Genomic DNA, 21,789 nt, shown 5'->3' with positions numbered 1-21,789 from the left:
TTCCTTCCACTGCTCTGACAGACACCAAAACTATCTCCCTCCTCCCATCCAGTTCATTTGTTTCCCAACTTCTCCCTCAGTGACCACTTTCAAAACTCTACCCTCACCCATAAACATCCTTTTTTTTTACTGTATCTCCCCAACTGCCCTGCTCCCATTCCACCCCCAATCTGGCACACTTACTCACCCGACTGCCACCTTTCCTAGGATTCAGCACACTCAATTCCAAGCCACTTCACTCCTCCTCACGGATCTGACACAAGTTCACAGGGAAATGGATGGGGAGGGAATGCTGATGTGGCTACTGCACAGGGAAGTGGAGGGGGGGGAGAGAAATGCTGCTGCATAGGGGGCAGGGAGAGAGACAGACAGAAAGAAAGGCATTTAGTGGGAGGGAGGGAGACAGAAAGAAAAGAAGAAAGAGACAGGGGCAGGGAGAGAGACAGAAAGAAAGACAGACAGACATATATTCTAGCAGGTGGGAGATAAAACAAAGGGAGAAGGGCTGCTGCTGGATAAGGGGAGCAGTGAAGGGGTGGTGGTGGACACAGGGGAGGTAAAAGGAAGGCAGAATGGACAGGGGGAGCAGGCATGGGATGGTGGTGGACAGCCAAGGAAAAAGAAAGAAAGAAAGACAGAAATACAGAAAGCGGCTAAGGAGAGAGAGAGAGAAAGAAAGACATAAAGACAGACACATACACATATATTCTAGCACCCGTTAATGTAACGGGCTATAAGACTAGTTAAAGTATAAAAAGATTAAAAGAGATATATATATATATACAACTGTTTATAAATTACAAATAGAGCCGTGTATTTTGATCTGAGTTTGGTACTTCCTTTCCTAAGATTCAGTTGTCTATGTTTTTATATCATCTGGGAAGGTAATTGGATTGTTTAGACATGGGTGCAAAAGAGAACTTAAACTGTGTAGTGGATGAACAGGAAAATTAATCTATTAAATGTTGGAAATGTTCTTTGATGCTAGCAACATTGGATGAATCTGTTGCAGTAACAGTAAGAAGCTTAAGCTGGGCACATAACAGAAGGGCGTTGCAGATAGTAGGAGTCTGATCAGCAATCAACTGTTGTTGCCACATCAAAGGCAGACAAGACACAAATGATGTAATTTAACAGTAGTTCGTTTAAATCTAAAAGCAGTTTTTGCAGTTTTTTAAATCACTGAATTCAATTGCCAATTGTTATGTTTAAATGATTTTTATTATTCCAGCAGTAAGAAGCAAATACAAACAGTAGTACCATTCAGGAAATAACATTTTCAACAATATAAGCAGTTCCCCCCCTCCCCTCCCCTCCCCAAGAATCCATGGCCAGTCCAAGAGCTGAGAGTGGGAATAAAATCTTAAAGATTCAAAAGTCTACTGCGAGCATGCGGTGTGAGGCAATTGCCAATTGTTAAAATGTGTTAAAGTTTTTACATATTGATACCAGTCTCAGGTTTTTAGAGAGTGACACAGGGACAATGTTTCTCCCTGTCCCCGCAGGCTCTAATCTCGTCTCCATGGGCTCTGTCACCGTCCCCCAGGTATCCGTCCCCATGTCATTACGTAGTTGAAACCCTCTGCCCATTGTGCAGCAGTGGTAGGAAAGCAATATAATTTGTAAGAATTATTAGGAAAGGAAAGAAAAACAAAAAATAAGATTGTTTTAATGCCTTTGTATCACTCCATGGTGTGACTGCTCCTCAAATACTGTATGCAATTCTTGTCACAACCTCTCAAAAAAAAAATATAACAGATTTAAGAGGTACAGAGAAGGTCTGAAAATGATAAAGGGGATGAGATGACTTCTCTATTAGGAAAGGCTAAAGAGGCTAGGCTTTTCAGCTTGGAGAAGACACAGCTCATTGGATTGAAAGTTACTCTCTGCTCCCATGCCAACATCTCCAAGATGTGGGGAACTGTTGTAGCCTGGAGAGCGAATCCTCAGTTTGTACTGCAAAGCAATTGTGTAAACTGTATTAACTGAATCTTAAGCTTTATAAATTTTAAATATAGAATAAGTGTATTTATACCAATCTCGAGTATAATTTTTTTTCTCTGAAATCGGCAAGTTAATGGTCATTACTATTTAAAGATACTTCCTGATGAATAAGTTGAAATCTTGGGAAAATAATCAAGGGAACAAGTGTAATTTATACTGCTTACATATTTGATTGCTTTCAGTTGCTCCACAAGAATTGTTTCACAGATTTTTTTGGAAGACTGGTTTTCAACTGAAATCTCGCTTCCTATGGTTAAGTTTTGTATTTTCCTTTGGTGGTTCTGCAAGGCAGGAATTAGAAGAAATAGTTACCTCTGATAATGTCCATCAGTAGATAACTTTAATTTGACTCCGTTTTTGGGAGGAGCACTTTATTGGCATCTTTTGCACTTGACATTGAGAGAAACTTGATTTTTAAGCCCATTTTTCATCTCAGCTTCATGGGGAGAACATCATTAAACTTGCCAGAGAATTTGAAAAGAGACTAATGGATTTTCCCACCAAAATTCAGATTGATGGCCAATGGACTTTCCGGCCTTATTCACCTCAAGCCTCAACCAATCGGTTTGAGGTCCCACTATATATAAAGACAAATTGTAAACCCCACAGCATACCATGAAGAAAACTACAGTATGATGATTGAAACATCAGTTTTACATTACATTACATTAGTGATTTCTATTCCACTTGTGCCTTGCGGTTCTAAGCGGATTACAAATTAGAAGACTGGACATTTCCAGTAGCATTGCAGTACTGGACATTTCCAGTAGCAATTGCCCCCCTAGAATTTAAAAAGGAACTTTTTGCATGGCTAACATCCGCCCTTGCAAACGGAACACTAAACAAAAAAATGGGCCATATACTAATCACTCCAATCCCCAAAGATCAGAAAGCCTCCCCAGCTCTGACACCCAATTTCAGACCCATAGCAAGCATTCCCCTCTTCACAAAGATACAGGAAGGATTGGTCAACCTTCAACTAGTCAATTACCTGGACAAATTTAACCTCCTTAACGAACACCAATCAGGATTCAGAAAAGGATACAACACAGAAACTGTCCTAGCCTCCTTGCTGAACCACCTTTATGATCTCTTTAGCAAAGGCAAAAGCGCACTGATCCTACAATTAGATCTCAGCAGCGCGTTCGACCTGGTTGACCACGAAATCATGCTACTGTGCCTTGAAGCAATGGGAATCTCGGGAAAGGCAAAGAAATGGTTCCAAAAGTTCCTAACAAACAGATCCTACCAAGTAATCAGCAATGGAAACTACTCTAAACCATGGAAAAACCCTTCAGGCGTACCTCAAGGTTCCCCCCTATCCCCCACACTTTTCAATATCTATATCGCCTCCTTAGGTCACCTACTACAAAAACTAAATTTAATATATTACATTTATGCGGACGACATATCCATCCTTATACCCTTAAATGACATCACAAAAGAAATTGTAGATAATCTCTCAAACACAATGACCGAAATCGATAAATGGACCACAAATTTCAAACTAAAACTAAACGCAGAGAAAACAAAAGTCTTTCTGGCTAGTCCCAATGACAAAATTACGAGAACATCGATAAAAATAAATAATCACGAATACCCAATTTCCAAAAACATAAAAATACTGGGTATCACTCTTGACACTCACCTAACTATGACTGACCACACAAACTCACTAGTGAAAAAATGCTTTTACACGCTATGGAAACTAAGAACCATAAAGAAATACTTTGACCCTTCATCATTCAGGTTGCTGGTACAGGCACTGATCCTATCCCTTCTTGACTACTGCAACATCATCTACCTAGGCATCCCACAAAAAACAATAATAAAACTGAGATTAATACAAAACACCGCCGTTCGCCTAATTTTCGGACTAAGAAAAAACGACCACATCAGCCCCTACTATAAAAAGCTGCACTGGCTTCCAATAGAAGCGCGAATTCTATTCAAATTCGCTTGCACCTGTTTCAAACAAGCCTGGGGACTAGCACCTTCATACCTACAAACTCACTTCACCCTACACAACCCCACAAGAACGACCAGAAACAAAAACATCTTTGCATACCCAAAGATTACAGGCTGCAGATACAAATCCTTCTTGGACAGAACCTTTAAGTTCCAAGCGAACAGACAGCAAACCTGGCTGAAAAATCACATAAACGAACCAAATATGACTTATAATACTTTCCGCAAATCGATCAAAACCACCCTATTCACTAAATTCATTGACTAAAACGGTCCCCTCCCCCACTAAGACCCCTCTCACGGAGGTTCTAAATCTTTCAGACACTCATTACCCTTAGATCTACAATTAGTATGTAAGTTTACCATTTAGACTATTGTACTGCATCTAGACTCTTTATTCAGTACTGTATTTAAACTTATTGTATGGTATTGTATTTAGACTCACTCTACTGTATTATATGTGGATTTATTGTATTGTATTAGTATTGTACTGTACTTATTATTCGCTGAATGTTGTGGCCACCAGCTTAACCCCGAACAGGGCTTTGTTGCAATTCTGATGGCTACACTAAACTGCACCTAAGCGTGTGACCCGGCCTGGAGTCACCCTGCAGGATCGGGTTTTCAAAAGTGAAAAAAACACCACAAATAAAGTTCCAACACATGGACAGTTTATACAAATAGTTCTCTTTACTTAATCCTTCCAATCAGGTAAGTAATACTTTCATTGATTCAGAATTCCAGACAGAAGTCCAAGAAAGAAAATATAAAAAAAAACATGCAATACTGTCAAAATGGCAGAGTAATTGAAGCAGCACTAATTAACTCCAACTTTCCTTTTTCTCACTGCTTCTTAAGTCTCTCCAATTGTTGAGACCTGGGCTCAGTAGAGAGCTCACTCTGACTGCTACCAAGCAGTCCTTTTCCTTATTCAAAAACAGCTACAGTCCAGCTTTCAAGTTTTACTTAGATTGCAGTTCATAACAAAAAAATAAGAAAGCCTCTGGCAATTAATAATCAAGGTTGCCAGGAAGAAGAGAGAGAGTAGTAGGTTTTGCAAAAAATACAGTCTTTCAAACAGACTTTCACATTCCCTCCCAGGTGGAAGCAAAACCTCTCCCCCAAATACTCTCTCTAAACTTTCACAGCAAAAATCAGCATTCAAAAACAAAAGAACAGCACACAAACAGTTTCCAAAACTCACTCACTGTTTGTGGCTCAGAGTCCAGTTCACCTGCATTGGTTCAGGTAGGTTAGCATTCTCACCAGCACAAGACTCTTGGAAGTCCATAAGTTCCTCAGAATGAGACAAACCCTCTGGTTGTTCAACCTCATCCAGCTCCATAGGTTGGGGCTCTCTGTCCCTGTTTGGCTCGTCAGGGTCCCTAGGGAGGCAAAGCCTAAGCTTCCTCCCTAACCGGCTTCCTTTCCTGTTGTCAGGGGCAGGCTTATATACTCTGGGGAAACGCCCTGTTGTATCAGCCCTGGCAGTATTCCAAGGGCCTCTTGGGCTCCCCCGGTGGTCCAGGAAATTATTTAATTCAGATCCAATCTGTTCTTTACCAATTCCTACCCGGGATTTTGGTTTCACCTCTTTTCCCTTTATCTTGACTGGGACCTGCGCTGGAAGAATTCCTGGCTGGTCACAATGTCCAGCCTTCTTACAATGTAAACCGCCTAGAAGTCGCCTGACTATGGCGGTATAGAAAAATAAAGTTGTTATTATTATTATTATTATTACATAGAATCAAGAATGTGTCAAGTTACAATTGTTAGTCTGGACATTTCCAGGAGAAATTGAAAGCAGATAGTAGATAGTGATAGGTTGTTTTGATGAATAGAAATAATACAGTCAGGATTCAGAGGTGTTGCTGTGGTGGTGGTGGTGGTGGTCATGAGAGTATTTTCTAATACTATTGTACTACCTGACCAGATGTAATGAGATCCTGAAAACTGCAATAAACATAATGATATTCTTCATTTCCTATTTTTGCTTTCCATTTATTTATATTTTATAACAGTGACCCAAAAAATATTTTAAGATGTAGCAGTGGTTCTCAACTAGTGTATTGTGATGATATCATGAGGACCCAGAAAGTATGTTTCAAGGCTACCACACGCAGTGGAGTTTTGTTTCGTTTTTTTAAGTTACCAGAATGTCTCTTCCATTCCCTCCCTTCCTCTCACCTTCCACCATGGATTCAGTTTCTCTCCCTCACCGCCCCCCAACTCGATACCTCAAACGCAGCTTGGCTGGCATCAGCAGCAATAACATCCTGCCTGGGTTGACCCAGAGTCTTTCCTCTGCTGTGGTCTGCCCCTGTGATTCAACTTCCTGTTTACTCATGAGTGGGACACAGCAGAGGGAAGGCTCCTGTTCATCTCAGGTAGTGTTTTATTGTTGCAGGCAAATATTTCAGGCTTGATGGACTGGGAGATGGGTGCTGTACCTGCTGGGGAGGAGAACAGGAGAGATGCCAAACTATGGGAGAGGGAACATGTCAGACTTGGGAAGAGAGAAAGAGATGCTGGACTATGGGAAAATGGAAGGAATAGATGGGAAAGATGCAGCTATTCAAACCTGATGCCATATTCCTTCTTATATTCTGTACGCATCAAACTGCAGTTAGCAGGCTTTCACTTCTAGAGCACAGTTTGCTGCCTTCACAACCCTGGAAGGAGGAGGGCATTGGGCTTTGTAAATTCTTCTGCAATGTAGCTGGATTAACTGCAGTCCTCCTTCCCGCCAAACTTCTGCCCTGCTGAACATTGAAACTGTATTTTTATGGGATGAAGGAGAGAGGGAGTTGCTAAATCATAGGAATGGAGGAGAGATGGGTTGAAGAGAACAGGGAGTGGTGGTAAGAGCTGGTTTGGACAATTTCCTGGAGGAAAAGTCCATAGTCTTGTTATTGAAAAAGACAAGAGAGAAGCCACTGCTTACCCTGGATCAGTGGCGTGGAATGTTGTTACTCTTTGGGTTTTTGCCAGGTACTAGTGACCTGGATTGATTGCCTTGAGAACGGGCTACTGGGCTTGATGGACCATTGGTCTGACCCAGTAAAGCTATTCTTACATTCTTATGGGAGATACTGGGCTACAAATGTATAGGAAGGAAGAAAAACAATGCTTGGATAGGTGAAACCATGTGGGAGAAACCATGGGGGTTCTCAAGATAATAAGTGAAAGGATGATGATGAGTACGGAGGGTAGAAGTGTAGTAATGGGAAGTGGGTAAAAGAACTGAAAAGGAGGCCAGAGAACAAGAGCTAGGAGAAAGGAGTATGGAAAGTTAATAAGTAAGTGGAATATGGGTGGAGGACTGAAGATTGAGAGGTTTAAAATTTTGAGTGGGCAGACAAAACAGAGGAAGTATGTCTGAGACAAATGCAGTGAGGGAATGGAAGAAAAGAGGAAATTGGAGAAAGCACAAATGGACAGCATGCACTAGAAAGAGCAGAAGACAAACAGGAAAAGAGAAACTGGGACCAACATGTTTGGAATAATAAAATGGCCAGGCAACAAAGGTAGAAAGTGTTTTGAATTTATTATTCTTAGGTGGAATATGTTAACTTGGGAATGTCATTTAATTTTGTTCTGTACAAGAGGAAATGTATTTATTAGTCTTTTTTAATGTTATGATACATGCCTTGTTTGACTTCTTGGGGTTCCCAGTTAAATTTTTTTATTTCTTTCTATTTCTAATTTGTGATCCCTGTATTTGGTGAGGGTTTGTGTATTGCATGTAACTGAGGCATGTTCTGATTGCAGGTAGTTTGTGTATAACTCTATAGCAGTTCCAGTTACTCTGTTTTACCAGTAGTAAATGTATTGGTGTTCTGGGGCCCTGCGTAATATTTGTAGTGCTGGTATCATAGGAACTAGTTCTGCTGTTATATGTTAGGCTTGATAATGTGTATGTTAAGTTAGGATTTTCTCAGGTTTTGTATTTCACAATGTGCCTTGTATTGGAGAGGTTTATGTTGGTATTACTAGAAAAATTATCTGAGTCAGAATATTTTTTTCTTTTTGAATGGTAACTTCCATTAAGAAAATTAGCTAATTATGCTGCACCTATTGGCAGGAGATAGGCCTTTTACATTGAATTCATAATAACAGCCATATTGTATCAGACAAAAGGTCAATGAAGATCATAATGCATTGTGTTGTGTATGCAAACATTGTCCGTCAGGTGTGTCAAGAATGAAAAAATGTTGAGAACCACTGAATTAAACAGATGTAGTTATTTCAGTACTTATTTGTTTGTATAGGTCCGTTTATTAATGGTTAGTCGAATGGCAAAACCAGAAGAAGTACTGGTTGTGGAAAATGATCAAGGAGAAGTGGTTCGAGAGTTCATGAAGGATACAGATTCCATTAACTTGTACAAAAATATGAGGGAAACACTGGGTAAGTAAACTAAATTACCATTTGTCAACCTGAAATGTGCTAGACCTGAATGATTATCAGGCTCAGAAATATTAAAAACCTTTGGATGTTGGTTTGAACAGTTGTAACATACCAACACTGATTCACTTAACTTAATTAAGGAATGTAAAAACAGTCTTACTGGGTCAGTCTTCATGGTGACCAGTCCAGGTCACTATTTTCTGGCAAAAACACAAAAGTAACGACATTCCATGCTACCAATCTAGGGCAAACAGTGGTTTCCTCCATGTCCATGTCTCTAACAGACTATGGACTTTTCCTCCAGAAAAATGTCCAAACCTTTCTTAAAATCAGTTATGTTAACGGCTCTTACCACAACCTCGGCTACATGTTCCATAGCTTAACTATCCTGAGTGAAAAAAATTTCCTTCTATTGGTTTTAAAATATTTCTCTGTAATTTTGAGTGTCCCCCTAGTCTTTGTAATGTTAAACAGAGTAAAAATTTGATCCACTTGTACCCGTTCTGTACCACTCAGGATTTTGTAGCATGTCTATCATATCTCCTCTCAGCTGTCTTGTCCAAGCTGAAGAGCCCTAACCTTTTTAGACTTTTCTCATATGAATGTCACCTTCTCAACTTCCATTGGGTTAGTATAAAAAGAATTTGTGAGAAATCAAATCTAGCAGTAGAATGAGGAGGATTTTATTAGTTCCTTGTTTCATACTGTTTAGGTTTTTAATGATTGAATAGGTGTGTTATTCTGGACAAACAGGTTACCTTCCCCAGGCTGCGAGCCTCTGCAGAAAGAATGCACTCCAAATTTATTTCTGTAACACTCCTACTTCACCAAGATGTCCCTTTTGCACAGAGGCTGAAGGAGTATTTCTGTTCTTCTCACATATGGGTGATGTCACCGACGGAGCCTCAATGCCGAAGCCTCGCAAGCAGACTTGCTTGAAGAAACTAGAAGTTTCGAGTCAGCCGCATTGCGCATGCGCAAGTGCCTTCCCGTCCAGCACAGGGCGCGTCTCCTCGGTTCTCAGTTTTCCGCGGAGCCGAGATGGCCTTCTTTGACTCTCTGTGTTTAACTACTTCGTGCCTTCTCTCAGCACGGTTTGTGTTATTTTTCTTCACAAATCGCTGTACTTCCTTTATTTATTTCTAGTTTAAAAAAAAAATCTTATTTCTTCCGTTCGGCTGCCGGGGCAAGCCGCTCGGCTTCAGCCCAGGGGCTTCAACCTTGAAGTGGCTGTTTTTCCTTCTATGTCCCGGCCAGCTACAGGCTTCAAGAAGTGTAGCCAGTGCCAGCGTGCGATTTCTCTCACGGACCCACATAACAGGTGCCTCAAGTGCCTTGGGCCACAATATCACCCGAAGTCGTGTGAGCGCTATGCTACTCTTCAACGTTGTCTACTTTCAGTGGAGAAGCTCTTCCAATTGGATTCAATCACTTTTTCGACTCCGAAGCCGACCTTGGTCTCGCCTTCGACCGAGGGCCCTCCTGCCTCCACTGCTTCGACCTCGAGCCTCATCAGACTTTCCTCGTTTGCAACGGCTCTTTCTTCGACGACGTCTGCTGTATCTTTCCCTGTTTCCTCAGGTCAGATAGCTCAGCAGACAGTTCCACCGGTAGTGCTTAAGATGCCTTAGACTTATAAGTCGAAGCACATTTCCACTGCCTCGGTGGAACGTCCAGCCAAGGCAGGTGATCCAGTTTCAGATGCGGATCCATCCTTGCCGGCTTCTTTCCAGACCATGTTAGAGCAGCAATTTGTTCAGTTCCTCACCAAAATGGGACCGAAGCTAGCTACTCTAATCCAGCCTGGGCATTCTGCAGATTCCCGCAAGGTTGAGCCTTTTCCTATGCTTCAGTCTGAGTCTACACACTCTATGCAGGGAGCAGAGTCTCTGCAAGTGTCTGGTCTGGCATCTAAACACGTGAAGCAAGGAGCAGATTCTTTGCAAGTGCCTTGGCAGGAATCCTCACACTCCATACAAGAAGCAGAGTCTTTGGGAGTGCATCGAGATTCCTCCATCAAGCCTCTGGAGCTTCGATCCACAGCCTCCAGTCCTATCCATTCTTTGGTAGCATCGGCTTCTTCCCTCTCCTGGGCGAAGTCTCCTCAATCTTCGAGATCTGCTTCCAAGCACCGTTCTTACCAACGATCGAGACCTTCATCGAGGCATCCTTCCAAGCATAGCTCTTCTTCTAAAGAGCGTCCTTCTTCAACTAAGCCTCGATCTACACCTACTTCTACTAGACCACCGACTCCTCGATCGAGGTCTCCACTTCCAAACCTCGAGGACTTAGCGGTTTCGATTGCTTCGTCCAAGTCTCCCTATTCTTTTGATGCCTTGTTTCCAGCCAAAGCTTCATCTTCGACCCAGGCTGCCTCGACGACCTCGAGTCCTTCTCGAGGCAAGGCACTACTGGATCAGCTATCTTTCTCCTTTTTTCTTCGTCAGGTGGCTGTTGACTTGGGACATTCAATTGGATGCTGGTTCCAAATACTCTAAGGAGTATCTCGAAGTCAATGCATCTTCCTCAACCTCTGGCAGAGTCACTTAAGCTTCCTCTTCACAAGCTTTTGTCTCAAACTTTTACCAGATGCCTGGAGACTCCTTATGCAATTCCAGCTGTTCCAGGCAAATTAGACTCCAAATATAAAATTCTCCATTGTAAAGGATTTGAGAATTCACAGTTATCTCACCAATCCCTACTTGTGGAGTCTTCCTTGAAAAGATCCCATCCTTCCAAGGTTTATGCTACCGTTCCTCCTGGAAGAGAAGGGAAAACTATGGACAAATTTGGACGTCACATCTATCAAAATGCCATGATGTCCTCTAAAGTCCTCAATTACAATTTCCATTTTGTCACTTATTTTGAGTTCCTCATTACACTTTTGCCTAAATTTCTTAGTTATTTAGATACTCAAAAGCACTTTGAATTTCAGGAAGTCATCGTTTCTCTATCACAACTCAGATTACATTTCCTTCAGTCTTCTTATGATGCCTTTGAGTTGTCTGCCCGGGCAGCTGCTTGTTCTGTAGCAATGCGTCGCCTTGCCTGGCTTCGTACCATTGACATGGATCCTAATCTTCAGGACCGCTTGGCTAATATTGCTTGTGCAGGTAATGACCTCTTCAATGAATCTATTGAGGCAGCCACCAAGAAATTGTCTGAGCATGAAAAATCCTTTGCTTCTATTGTCAGACCTAAGCCAAAGCCAACTCCTGCCAAGCCTGCACGCCCTCCTCCTATTTACCAGAGGCGTTTGCTCCAAGGATGGCTCCTTACACTCCTCCCAAGAAACAGCAGAATCAAAAGCAACAGAAAACTCAATCTTCTGCTGCACCTAAGGCTAAGCAGCCTTTTTGACTGTTTAAAACAGAGCATAACCTCTACCATTCTGTCTCTGAATTTTCTTCCCCCTATTGGAGGTCATCTCTATCATTTTTACCACCAATGGGAGACAATAACATCCGACCTCTGGGTGCTGTCCCATCATCAGGGAAGGATACTCTCTTCATTTCACTCAGGTTCCACCAGAGCTTCCTCCAAAAGAGTATCCTTCCAGTCCATCCCAGACCGCCCATCTTCTTCAGGAAGCTCAAGCTCTGCTTTATCTCCAGGCCATCGAACTAGTTCCTTTGTAGCGACCCAGCGTTCTATGTGGTTCCTACAGAGTTTGGGATTCGAAATCAACTTTCCCAAATCACAACTTCAACCCTCTCAGAATCTACAATTTATCGGAGCTGTTCTGCACACTATCCAACTCGGAGCATTCCTTCCTCAGCAACGTCTGGAAGCTCTTCTTCAACTTTGTCATGCAGTGTCTTCCCACTCTTCAATCTCAGCGAGACACATGATGATACTACTGGGTCAAATGGCCTCCACAGTACACGTGACTCCTTTTGCCAGACTTCACCTCAGAATTCCTCAGTGGACCCTGGCATCTCAGTGGACACAGGTTTGCGACCCACTTTCTCGACACATAAGTCATTCCTTCATTGAAGCGGTCTCTCCGTTAGTGGATGCTCTCTTCCAATCTCTCCAGAGGCTTGCTTTTTCAAATGCCCCCCAACAGAAGGTCCTCACGACAGATTCTTCAATCTACGCTTGGGGCGTTCGATGGTCTCCGTACACAAGGCCACTGGGCCAATACGGATCGTCAATGTCACATCAATCTGTTGGAACTCAGAGCGATTTTCAAGGCTCTCAACGCCCAGGTAGTCCTCATTCGGATGGACAACCAAGTCGCTATGTATTATGTCAAACAGGGAGGGACGGGATCTTCCTCCTTTTGTCAAGAAGCTCTGAAGGTTTGGGACTGGGCAATCCACCACAACACCTTCCTCAAAGCTGTCTATATCCAAGGGGCGAAAAATTGCTTGGCGAACAACTTGAGTCATCTTCTGCAACCTCATGAATGGACACTCCATTCCTTGCCTCTTCATCACATTTTTCACAGTGGGGAACGCCTCAGATAGATCTCTTTACAGCTCCCCACAACCACAAACTGCCTCATTTCTGCTCCAGGATATATTCTCCTCATTGCCTCGAGGCAGATGCTTTTCTTCTGGAATAGACAAATCTCTTCCTGTATGCATCCCCTCCATTCCCTCTCATTCTCAAGACTCTGTTCAAGTTGAAGAACGATCATGCCACCATGATTCTGATTGCTCCTCGGTGGCCGAGACAACCTTGATACTCCCTTCTATTTCAACTCAGCAGCAGGGAGTCATACTTTCTACCAGTTTTTCCATCTTTGCTTACATACAGGGATCTCTGCTTCATCCCAACCTGCAGTCTCTACACCTGACAGCTTGGTACCTCTCAACATGACTCCTCTTCAGTTTTCTCAACCTGTCAGAGACATTTTAGAGGCTTCTTGGAAGCCTACCACTAGACAATGCTATCTTCAAAAATGGACTAAATTTTCTATGTGGTGTTTTTCTCATGATAAGGAGCCTCAACATTCCTCCTTATCTTCTTTTTTTGGATTACCTTTTGCACTTATCCACTTCTGGTCTCAAATCTACATCGATCCAAGTCCATCTCAGTGCAATTGCAGCTTTCCATCAGCCTATTCAAGGGAAACCCCTCTCTGCTCATCCGGTGGTTTCCAGATTCATGAAAGGACTTTTCAATGTCAAATCTGCTTTCAAACCGCCTCCTGTGATTTGGGACCTCAATATTGTTCTTGCTCAATTGATGAAGCCTCCATTTGAACCAATGTCTACGGCTCATCTGAAGTATCTCACTTGGAAAGTGGTGTTTCTCATTGCCCTCACTTCTGCTCGAAGTGTCAGTGAGCTGCAAGCTTTATTTGCTGATCCACCTTTCACTGTCTTCCATCATGACAAGGTGGTCCTCAGTACTCATCCTAAATTCCTCCCTAAGGTGGTATCGGAATTTCATCTCAACCAATCCATTACTCTTCCAGTGTTTTTTCAAAGCCTCATTCTCATCCTGGAGAATCAGCTCTTCATACTCTGGACTGTAAACGTGCTTTGGCCTTTTATTTGGAACGCACCAAACCACACAGAACTGCTCCTCACCTTTTTGTTTCCTTCGATCCAAACAAGTTGGTCCATCCTATCTCTAAGCGAACCATCTCCAACTGGATGGCTGCTTGTATTTCCTTCTGTTATGCCGAAGCTGGATTACAACTACAGGGTAGAGTCACAGCCCATAAAGTCAGAGCAATGGCAGCTTCAGTAGCTTTCCTCAGATCTACGCCTATTGAGGAAATTTGCAAGGCTGCTACCTGGTCCTCGGTTCATACTTTCACTTCTCACTACTGTCTGGATGTTTTCTCCAGACGGGATGGCCATTTTGGCCAGAGAGTGTTACAAAACTTATTCTCTTAAATTGCCAACACTCCCACCATCCCATTCTGGTTAGCTTGGAGGTCACCCATAAGTGAGAATAGACTGCCTGCTTGTCCTGGGATAAAGGACAGTTACTTACTGTAACAGGTGTTATCCAGGGACAGCAGGCAGCTATTCTCACAACCCACCCGCCTCCCCTGGTTGGCTTCTTTGCTAGCTATCTGAACTGAGGAGACGTGCCGTATGCTGGGCACAATGCGGCTGATTCGAAAGTTCTAGTTTCTTCAAGCAAGTTGGCTTGCGAGGCTTTCGCATCGAGGCTCCATCGGTGACTTCACCCATATGTGAGAATAGCTGCCTGCTGTCCCTGGATAACACCTGTTATGGTAAGTAACTGTGCTTTCTCTGCTATTTATTTTATTTGAGCTGTAAGCCAGCTTGCAGAAGCATTTTTGTTACTCGGGGCCATCCCCTGTTAGTGTGGGTCACCTGCTGCTTGGCAGAGGTTTGAGCACAGGCTGTCGGGCATCTGTAGGATGCTCAGTGGTGTCTCACAGGGTTCCAGCTGTGTTTTTGCTTCCTTCCTGGTTGCGCATCAGTCTGTCCGCAGGGATAGGTGTTCAGTCAGATGCCGTGTCTGATTGGCAACCCAAAGATTCAGCATTGGAGAGACATTCTGGATGAGGCAATTATTTCTTCTCTACTTCCAGCTACTGTTCAGACCTGAGGCAGGCTGCAGCAGTTTCCCAGCACAGGCTACAGTGAGTAATAATAATAATAATAACAGTTTATATACTGCAATACCGTGAAGTTCTATGCGGCTTACAAAAGATTAAACAAAGGTACAAATTGATTGACTTTAAGAGGGTGGAAGAAAGAAAATTAATAGGACAGGAAATCCATTGTTGAGGAGAAAGTGATCAATAGGACAAGTTAATCGCTATTGAGGGGAGAGAGATGAGTGGATCAGTTGTCTAGATGCTTTAGGAACAGGTGTGTTTTTAGACGTTTCCTAAATTCCTCGTAAGTAGTAGGCGAAAGCAATTGTTCTAGGTCTTTACCCCACAATGCTGCCTGGTGTGAGAGAAGGTGTTCATGGTGTTTTTTCAGTTTACAACCTTTCACTGGGGGGGAAACAAAGTTGGAATGTGAGCTTCTCTTGTGTCTGTTGGCTGAGAAGGAGAAAAGGTCAGTTATGTATTTAGGGGCAAGTCCGTGTAGTGCTTTAAAGCAGAAGCAGGCGAATTTAAACTTTATGCGTGCCTCCATCGGCAGCCAATGCAACTACCGGTAGTAGGGTGTCACGTGGTCAAATTTCTTTAGCCCAAAGATCAGTCCGACTGCTGCATTTTGCATCAATTGTAAACGTTGCATATTTTTTGGGGAAATAGCGAAATAGGCGATGTTACAGTAGTCAAGTAGACTTAGTACGAAGGATTGGACCAGGGTTCTGAATACCGATGTATCGTGGTGGGCTGGAGAGGGTAACTAAGTTTATTGATACATAGTGGTATTTTGGTGTCAAGCGGATAATAATAATAATAACTTTATTTTTGTATACCGCAATACCACAAACAGTTCAGAGCGGTTTACAATGTAAGAGACTGTACATATACAGCGAAGATACAATGTAAGGGAATGTACTATGCAGTTGAGAGCAATTTACAATGCAGGGGACTGTACATATTTATCATAGGTGAAGAAACAAAGAACGGGACTTGGGAGTGATCATCAGTGCAGACATGAAGGCTGCCAAACAAGTGGAGAAGGCCTCATCCAAGGCAAGGCAAATGATGGGATGTATCAATAGAAGCTTCGTCAGCTGCAAACCTGAAGTCATAATGCCACTGTATAGAACCATGGTGAGACCTCATCTGGAGTACTGTGTGCAATTCTGGAGGCCACATTACCGTAAAGATGTGCTTCGAGCTGAGTCGGTCCAGCAAAATGGCCACTAGGATGGTCTCCGGACTCAAGGGTCTCTCATACGAGTAAAGACTGGGCAAATTACAGCTCTACTCTCTAGAGGAGCGCAGGGAAAGGGGTGACATGATTGAGACTTTTAAGTACGTCATAGGTCGTGTCGAGGTGGAAAATGATATATTCTTTCCCAAGGGACCCTCAGTCACAAGGGGGCACCCGCTCAAACTCAGAGGGAAATTTAGTGGTGACACCAGGAAGTATTTCTTCACTGAAAGAGTGGTAGATCACTGGAACAAACTTCCGGTGCAGGTGATCAAGGCCACAAGCGTGCTCGACTTTAAGAATAAATGGGACATCCACGTGGGATCCCTACGTGGGTCAAGCAGCACTCAGACTTAATGGGGTGGGTCAGTAAAGTGGGCAGACTTGATGGGCTGTAGCCCTTTTCTGCTGTCACCTTTCTATGTTTCTATGTTAATGTCGTTTTTTATGAATTAAGTTTGAGCCTAAAGTTTGTCATCCATTACTCCATCACGTTTATGGCTTCTGAAGCTTTGGGAATAGTTTCAGAGACAGAATCAGCGAATGGGATGATAATCGTAAAATCATCTGCATAACTAAATAGTATTATCCCCAGCTGGGTTAGTTGCATGCCCAGTGAGGACATGTAGACGTTGAAAAGCAATGGGGATAGTGGAAACCCTTGTGGCACACTGGAAGCATTGCTCCAGGTGTCGGAAAGCTCATAATTAAAACGTACCTGATAGGTGTGGGATATAAGGAAGCTACGGAACCAGTTCAACACCTCATCCCTGATACCAATAGCATCTAGGCATTGTAGCAGTTTCCCGTGGTCTACCAGATCAAACGCTGAACTCATATTGAATTGCATGACCAGGGCATTGAGGCCCTTGCTAAACAGTAGGCGCAGATTGTCTAAGATAGCCGCAATTACTGTCTCCGTACTGAATAACGGTCTAAAACCGGATTGAGTTTTCATGTAGGAGAGAGAATTGATTAAGATAATCCATCAGTTGGGTGTGTATCAATCCCTCCATGATTTTTACAACAAACGGAATGGATGCTACCGGTCTGTAGTTGGATATTAGGGCTGAAGATTCTTTACGATTTTTTAGAATTGGGGTTATTATTATGTGACCATTATTAGAGAGGAACTTCCCATTTTTTAGGTTGTGGGCTAAGTATTGCATCAGCGATAGTTTAAATTCTAATGGTGCCACTTTCATGATTTCTGGGGAGCATGAGTCCAGAACGCAATAGGATCTAGAGTATTTGTTATATAGTCTGGTGTAATTATTCCATTCTAAATCTTGAAAGGAGCTCCAGATCATGTCTGCCGGTATATCATTTCCTTGGGTGTTAGCTATTTGATGATCACTAGGGTCGTTTGTTGAACAGTGGATTCTAAGGTTTTTAATTTTTGAATCGAAGTGCAGTGCTAAGTCATTTGCAGAGGGTAGCTTAATGTTGTGTGTGGGTGTGGTGTAGCGAGTGGTGTCAAATAAATTTGTGATCAGGTTGAATAGCTCTTTTGTATTGATTCCTTGTGAACCATTGCTAGATGAGTTGATTTTAGTGGAGTATAATGCTTTACGTTTGTCTTTTATCATTTGTTTGTAGATTTTTATGTTAGCTCTCCATTTATTACGGTCTGCTAGTTCTCCTGTTTTTTTCCAAGTTCTTTCCAGTCGTCTAGCTAGTTGTTTCATTTTTAGAAGTTCGGTGTCGAACCATTTGTTATATTTATTTGCATTGCTTTTGCTATTACATATAGGGGCGATTTTATCTAAAATGGATGTGCTGGTTGTCATCCAGTGATCCCAGAAATCGATTCCTTCTTCTGTCTCTGTTTGCAATCCATATTGTGACCAGTATTCTTTTGGATTAATATAGCCTCTTGTGTGATGTTCTCTTTTTTATCATTGGGCTTGTTTTAGATTTATAATAAGACCAGATTAGCTTGAAATAATAAGTGAAATGGTCAGACCAGATATCATGACACCAGGTGCCTTTAAGTAGAGAGGTGACAGGGTCTGGGATGTATTTTGTGGACATGGCTACTACATCTAACTGATGGCCTTTTTCATGTGTTTGTGTGGGTAGAGGGAGGTTGTAATTGAGTAGGAATAGAAAGTTTTTAAACTCTTTCGCGTTTGTGTTGTCCTCTTCATCTAGGTGTATGTTTATATCTCCTGCAATGATATTGTAAGAAGGACCGATTGAATTGTGTAGGACAAATGCACAGAAGTCTTCTTTAGCTTTTGGCCAGCTTTTTGGTGGGACATAGAATAATATAGGGATTCTTCTATTTGACAGTTGCTAATTTTACAGGCTAAAATTTCTAGTTGGTCGGTCATTTTGGAATCCAGTAGTTCGAACTCAAATCCTTCTTTAAAAATAATTGCTAATCCTCCTCCTTTTTTTCCCGCGCGGTTTAGCGTAAGGATTTTGAAGTTGTCTGGTAGGAGATCAATTATTATTGGATCATCTTCCGATAGTAGCCATGTTTCGTTTAGAAAAAGGCAGGCTATTTGCTTGTTGATGATCCAATCATTAATTAGGAAGGCTTTATTCCTGACAGATCTAGTATTAAGGTATGCACAAGGAACAGATGTGGGTGTGATAGGTTCGGTAGCAGTAGTGGTTTTGATGGGTTTTACTTGCCTGTTGTCAAAGCCTGTTAAGTGAATTGGGGGGGGGGGGGGGTGTCAGAAATTTTAGTTTCCAGGGGTTTGTACTTGTATTCCTATGTTCCCCCTTTTCCAAAATCCTAGATTTGCCAGTTTTTGCATTTAATTTTCTTTGTTATTTCAGTGTTTTTTGGTGCCAAAATCCTGATGGCAACCATTTTGAATTTTAGCTATCAATTTTTCTAAAGTTCTCTACATCTGCTAGTTTTGCCTTAAAATTTGTTGGGATGGAGTCCTTGGGCTCTTTTACCAATAATCCTTGCCAAAAATGTGCAGATTATGCACCTCAGGAGCATCCTTGTGCCACGTGCTGTGCTGTATGTGCAAGAGAGGCGGGAGTGTCTGGCTTAGTCTCTCCTTTGCACTCTTAGACTGAAGAAATGGTGGCTAGCCCAGTGGTTCGAGCATTTTTCTTTTCTGGTCCTAGAAACAGTGACTGTCCTGCACCAAAGGGCATGGAAGCCGTAGAGCCCAAGAGACGCAAGCTAGTTATCTTCGGATGACTCTGCACTACCTGATACAACTTTTTCACTGGAATTCGTCAATTTAATGTGGAAAGCCTTTCAGGGCACAGGCAGGCTGTGCTTTGGATGCTGCATGGGAGGGCACAGCCCTTCTGGGTGAATTTGCCTCTGTCTTTCACTTCTCAAGGCCTTGTATGAGGACACAGATGATGATGAGTCTCGCTGTTCTTTTATTGTCTCAAGATGCACCTCCTGCTTCGGGGGATGCAGGCCTGCGGTCTAGCACTTTGGATCCTGGGGATGATCCCATGGTCCTGCACTTATTGCCTATGGCTCTGCTAGATTTCATTTTTGAGTCCCTTCCTAAGCTGAATCTAGACTCTCAGCCAGTCCATCTATTTTCTCCTCTCATATGAGTGGTGTGAGGGTTCAGTCCCATACAATTCCCTTGCATCCAGACATTAGCATATTACTCACTGATCAGTGGGATTCTCCTGAGGTGGTCCCTCAAAGTTGTGAGAGCCATATCTCTGCTGTATCCTATGGCACAGGAGTGCCAGCAGCTTTTTACCCAGCTAAGAGAGGATTTTTTAATTGTGCAAGTTACTAAGCGCACCTCTCTTGGAAGGCGATGTAGTACTCAAGGATATAGAGGATCTCCATGTAGTTATGGTCCTTAAGAGGCTTTTTGAAATGTTGTCCTTGGGAGTCTGGCAGCCTCAGCAGCGTTTTTTGTGACGCGTGCTTGTTTTCCAGGATACATATTTTGGAACACGAAGGAGAGGAGCCTGTTGACATTATTTGTGTTATGAGTAAAGTTTCAGCTTATTCCATCTCTGCCCTCAGAATGCACTGGATCAGACAATTGGCTGGAGATTCCACCTCTAAAGCTACTCTCAGCAGATATCTAAGATCAGAAAATAGTATGAAATTGAGTCTAGAGCAGGGGTACCCAATATGTCGATCGCTCAGGCAACCCCAGTCGATCGCAGAACCAGGTTCCCTTCTCTTCTTTTTTTTTTTTTTTCCCTTCCTGACTGGCCCACCTCTTGAACGCCGGCCAATCAGAGTGCTGGCAGGGCGGGGTGAAGGTAGGTGGGGGATGAAGCTTAGCGCACTACAGGAGAAAGAAGCCTGTTGAGGTAAGAGCCAAGGACTTTGTAGTGCTGCCCGATTCGAATCTATTCACATCGGGTGAATCGATACGATTTTAACCCCCCTCCCTCCCCCCCCAAAAAAATTGGCCTCCCAATTCTGTGATTGATCCTCCCACCTCACCCCCTAAAGCAGCAAGATTTGCAATGCTGCCTCTTGCTGGCTGGCCGCCGCCGCTCCTACTTTAGAGGGCAAGAGGGGAGGGTCAGTCAGGAAGTCAGCTCGTTCAGTCCCCGCTGCCCTCCAGACCCCCCAGGCTGTCACTGCTGGTGGAGGAGGAAGAGGAGTCCTCGGCACAGAGCAGGCGGCTGGAGAGGATGACAGAGGGGCGTTTCGCACTCTCGTCCTTATAGCGGTGGACATGCTTGGAGCGTGGAAGGGAGAAGTAGGAGTAGAAGGGCTTATGTGGGTCGTCGGTCGGGTTTAGGTAGCAATTAGGAGGGGTGCTGGTCGTGGAGCCACTGGCCGGGGACATGTTGATGTAGTCGGCGCAGGGCAGCTTGCCCTCGTTGCTCTCCACGGAGAAATTGGGGTTGGCCCCGTTGGTCTTGCCGTAGCCGTCGGGCAAGCAGCTGCCACTGGGTGACATCCAGCTTTCTCCCTGGCCTCCCGGTACTTTAGCAATTCTTGTAGGTTGCCATAGGCCTCAGGAGCTGTCTTCCCTCTGCCGCGGTCCTGCCCCTCCTCTGAGTCAGAGGCAGGATGGGGGCAGAGGGAAGACAGCTCCCGAGGCCTATGACAACTTGCAAGGATCGCTAAAGTACCAGCGATCCTCTCTACAGGCTGTTCCCTGCAGGAATGTGGAAGAGCAGGGAGGGGGGGGCAGGCCTTCCGGGGGGGGCAGGGGCAGGCCTTCAAAGGGTAGCACAGGCCTTCAGGGGTGGGATGCAAGCCTTCGGAGGAGGGGGATCCTGGTGTAGAGGTACATGGAGGGGAGGGAAGGAGGGTTCAAAGAGACGTGCATATGCCGGACTTTGGGGAGAAGAAATAATGAGTCTAAAAACAGAGGATTTGGGAGAGAGATGGTGGATTTAGGGAGGGAAGGAACAGAAAGGGAGAGAAGTTGGACACAAGGGATGATGTGGAGGGGGAGGGGGAAAGAGATACTAGATAGGAGGGTAATTGGGAAAAGAAAAGGAGAAATGGTGGATCCTGGAGTGGTGGGAAAAGAGGGAGAGATGCTGGATGAAAGGGTAGTTGAGAAAAAGTGGATCTTTGGATGGAGACGAAAAAAAGGAAAGATGCCAGACTTCCAGGGAAGGGAAACGGAAGGGGAGAACAGAGATAGAAGATGGATGGTTAGCATGGAGAAAGAAGAAAGAAGGAGACCCTGGCAAG

The 21,789-nt window shown here is 43.5% G+C and overlaps 1 protein-coding gene across 5 annotated transcripts in view; it reads left to right on the top strand.

Moving 5' to 3' along the window:
• XPO1 (exportin 1) overlaps window positions 1–21,789 on the top strand; it is a 555,220-nt gene that overhangs the window by 229,473 nt on the left and 303,958 nt on the right. For all 5 annotated transcript variants that reach the window (XM_033936440.1, XM_033936441.1, XM_033936437.1 and 2 more), the window contains one exon: window positions 8,244–8,382. In XM_033936440.1, coding sequence (XP_033792331.1) covers window positions 8,244–8,382 — 139 coding nt within the window. The remainder of the gene's footprint in view (window positions 1–8,243; window positions 8,383–21,789) is intronic.

The sequence above is a fragment of the Geotrypetes seraphini genome, chromosome 3 (assembly GCF_902459505.1).
Source record: "Geotrypetes seraphini chromosome 3, aGeoSer1.1, whole genome shotgun sequence".
Classification (NCBI taxonomy): domain Eukaryota; kingdom Metazoa; phylum Chordata; class Amphibia; order Gymnophiona; family Dermophiidae; genus Geotrypetes; species Geotrypetes seraphini.
Note: the sequence above shows the minus strand (reverse complement) of the source record. Positions and strands in the feature narration are given on the sequence as shown.